At 45.6% G+C, this 3,484-nt stretch overlaps 1 protein-coding gene across 2 annotated transcripts in view; it reads right to left on the reverse strand.

Annotated features, from left to right (window-relative positions):
- Positions 1–3,484, reverse strand: part of pom121 (POM121 transmembrane nucleoporin) — a 20,662-nt gene that overhangs the window by 4,655 nt on the left and 12,523 nt on the right. For both annotated transcript variants that reach the window (XM_008428676.2, XM_008428677.2), the window contains exon 11: positions 1,157–2,611. In XM_008428676.2, the coding sequence (XP_008426898.1) occupies positions 1,157–2,611 (1,455 nt within the window). The remainder of the gene's footprint in view (positions 1–1,156; positions 2,612–3,484) is intronic.

The following is a 3,484-nucleotide window of genomic DNA, read 5'->3' on the forward strand; positions in this document are numbered from 1 at the left end:
TATAATCAATAGACAGGTCTATATAAAGATATAATCCATGTTTCTGTCTCATATTTCTATGGCATTAAAAGGATCTGGAACTTTAGTTTTTCCACTGAAAGCTCTGGTTTGAACAATAAATGCCATGTGGGTGAAATTTTATGGATGATACTCTGATGTCCCATTCTCCTGAAGGCAGCACAGAGCTGCACCACCAGAAACTGACAAACACTGAAGAGAAGAAGAGCTATGATTAATGTAGTTACAGTTCTATCCATGTTTTAATGTTGCAGCTCAGTCGTTTTGCAAATAGATCAAAGTTTAAACTGGCATGTTGTTCATATTTTATCTGGTCATTTTGTGGAATATTTAACAACTAGAAAATGACAAAGAACAAGAATATTTTTTCCACTCTGATTGGCTGCTGTTAGACCTACAGATTTTAACTTGAATGTTCATTGCATTTTTCGCTTCTGCATGTTGGTGTTCCCGCTAAAGCCTCAATATACCCGATTTGGGTTGTCTTGGCCCTTTTATTGCAGCCTGTGGGGTTTTCCTTGACTGGGAATGAGAATACAATCTACTGAATGTGACAGGCAGCCAATCAGAAAGCGCGGTGACGTATTACACGTAATTCAACAGGTTTAATCATTTCTCTGTATCAGAAAGTTTGTCATTTTACCACAAATGACTGCTGACGAAACAACCACATTCCTTTCCTGTTTTGTCCAGTTTTCTCTCCCTCTTTCTTTTTTTAAAATCGGTTATGAGGCACAGCGACGGAATCTTAAACTACTGCTGCGCAAGTTACTCGACAATTTGTTGCTAGGTAACCAAAGAGCGAGTGAGATAGTTGATGCTATCAACTTGAGGTTGAGCAGTTAAAGCCTTTCCTCTGCCTACATATCCCAGAATGCTGTATGGTTCTACTCTGGATCAGATCTGAGTGTTTAGATGCATCATCTATTGATATTAATCGCAATACACTTTGTTACTGATTAACACTACTGTAACAATACTGTAATTCTTTTTTAAATCACCCTGCTATGAGGCTACAGATAAAAATTAGCCTGTTTGGCTAAATCTGGTATGTTTGATGTGTTCATGTCGATGAAGATGCATTGCCCTCTTATAAATAAATAAAATTAAAAAATTTCAATTTCAATAAAAACCTCACCAAAAGCTGGCTTGTCTGCAGCAGCACCTGCTCCAAAGTTGAAACTTCCCATCTGCGGTGCCGTATTACTAGAAACTGGCGTTCCGAACTGGGGGCATGACATACTGGCTCCAAAGTTGAATCCACCAGTCGCAGGCTGAGCTGATCCAGAGGCTGCTGACTGGGCGCCGCCGCTACTACTTCCGAATGGGAACGTAGAGGTGGAGGAGCTCTGAGTCTGTGTTGATCCGCCGAAGCTCGGTGTGACTGAAGGGGCTGCATTGGCACCAAATGCAAAACCAGTGGAGCCGGCGCCAAACGCTGGTTTAGCTGGAGTCCCAAAGGTGGGAGCTGATGTAGCGGTGGCAGGAGCGGGTGCTGCGAACGTGAATGGAGCCGGTGCTGTGGCGGTGCCAGCAGTTGTGGATGATGCGCCACCGCTCCCAAAGGTGAAGGGTTTCGGGGGAGCCGACGAAGAGCTGAAGGCCGGCTGGGCTGCTGGTGCTTCAAATGCTGGCTTTCCAAAAGTGAATGTAGGCTGGGTGGGGTGGGTGGTGGCGGTAGTTGGGGCCGCAGTTGCAGTGGCGGAGGAAACCGTATTGGCCAGACCAAATCCCCCAAACGAATCAGTAGTGGTGCTCTGGCAGGATGAGGGCTGACCGAAGGAAAACACTTTGGGAGCTTGGGGATCCGGCTGCGCGGCTCCAAAGCTGAAGTTGCTTGTTTTGGAGATCGCAGGAGCAGATGCAGCAGTGGTGGTTGCAGCAGTGATGGCTGCAGCTCCAAACTGGAACATGCTCCCTGTGCTTGGAGGCTGCACTGAAGCAGAGCTGCAGGTGCTGGTTGTGGTTGTGGGCGGTGCGGACCAGTTCCCAAAGACAGATTTAACCCCCGGCAGGGTTGCAGGCTGAGTCGTCGTGGCGATGCCAGCTGAAGCATTGTTAAAGCCAGAGAACGAACTGGAGCTGCTGGTTGTCACGCCAAACACGGACATGGTGGTGGCAGAGAGGGTGGAGGCTGTGGAAGTGGCAGAGATGGAGGGGGGCTGCGGAAAGATGGGCTTGAAGTTCTGGGGAAGGGGTTTGGTTTCTGATGAGGCTGCAGATGAGGAAGTGGTTGTAGCGGCTGCGAAGATGGGCTTGAACACGGCGGTCAGGAGAGGGTTGGTTGTGCTAATGGGCTGAGAGCTGCTGGTTGGAGCTAGAGGTGGAGCAGCGGTGGTGGAGACTGAAGGAGCAGAGGAGGTGCTGATCAGAGCTGGCAGCCCAAACAGGGTCGGTCCCGTTATAGATGCAGCAGGAATGCTCGTGGTGGCCTTGGAAACCTGAGCCAGCACCTGGGTGAAGGCAGAGGGTTGGCCCACAGCAGCAGCAGAGGAGGGGGACTGGAACTGAGAGGCAGGTGGGGCGGTAGGGATTGGGGTGGAGGTCTTCAGGGTAAAGGTGGTGGCAGGTGGAGCTGTGGCTGATGCAGACACTAGAGACACAGCAGAAAGAGAAGAGCAGGTTCAAAAATTCATCAAACTACAGCGGAAATGATTGCGATTAAGTGATTATTGAAATATTTGTCAACTAATTTAGTAATTAGTTAATTTAATCATTGTTAACTGTCAAACACAGCCAAAATTAGACAAAAAAAATTAAAATTTTACTTTAAAAAAAAACAACTTTTGTCTGTAAACATCTACTGAGAACAACTCAAGTGGCAGTTTTAACTTCAACTGGTTCAAATTCTGTAACCAAAAAAAAAGAAAAAAAAGAAAAAGTATTTTAAGCACCTTTGCTGCTTCAAAAGCAGAAGAGTCAAGCATCACATGCTGATGTTAGATGAAATTTCTAGCTTTGCTACAAAATGATCAAGCATACACTAAAGGTGCTTTTACACTGGCAAGTCACAGTCACACACTATCCAGTTAATGTGTGGTTCGGTTCTACCATAGGTAGTGAGGACAAAAGCAGAAACTGTGGTCTACTTTCCGCTGATGCTTGCAGCGACACTCGGTAACAGAGAACCTTGAGGTTCTGGTTCTAATGGGCCGAAATGAAACCAGGTATTTTATTTTGTCTTATAGAAGTCCATTGCTGTCCCAAACATAATGATAAAGGCTCAGATCGGCTGATTATTTCACTATATATATAAAACAACATTCTGGTATTTTTTTAAATGTGCAACCTTTTGGCAGTGCAGTCAAAAGATGTAAACCAGTAATCACACAAACTTTATTATTAAATTTTAATCCAAATGATTCTGTTCATTATTTTCATGGACAAAATTTCTAGGCGCAGCCGAGGTGTTGAGGGGATCCGTTTTGGTGGCCTTAGGATCGCATCTCTGCTTTTTGCGGATGAT

This window comes from Poecilia reticulata, linkage group LG14, assembly GCF_000633615.1.
Source record: "Poecilia reticulata strain Guanapo linkage group LG14, Guppy_female_1.0+MT, whole genome shotgun sequence".
NCBI lineage: Eukaryota > Metazoa > Chordata > Actinopteri > Cyprinodontiformes > Poeciliidae > Poecilia > Poecilia reticulata.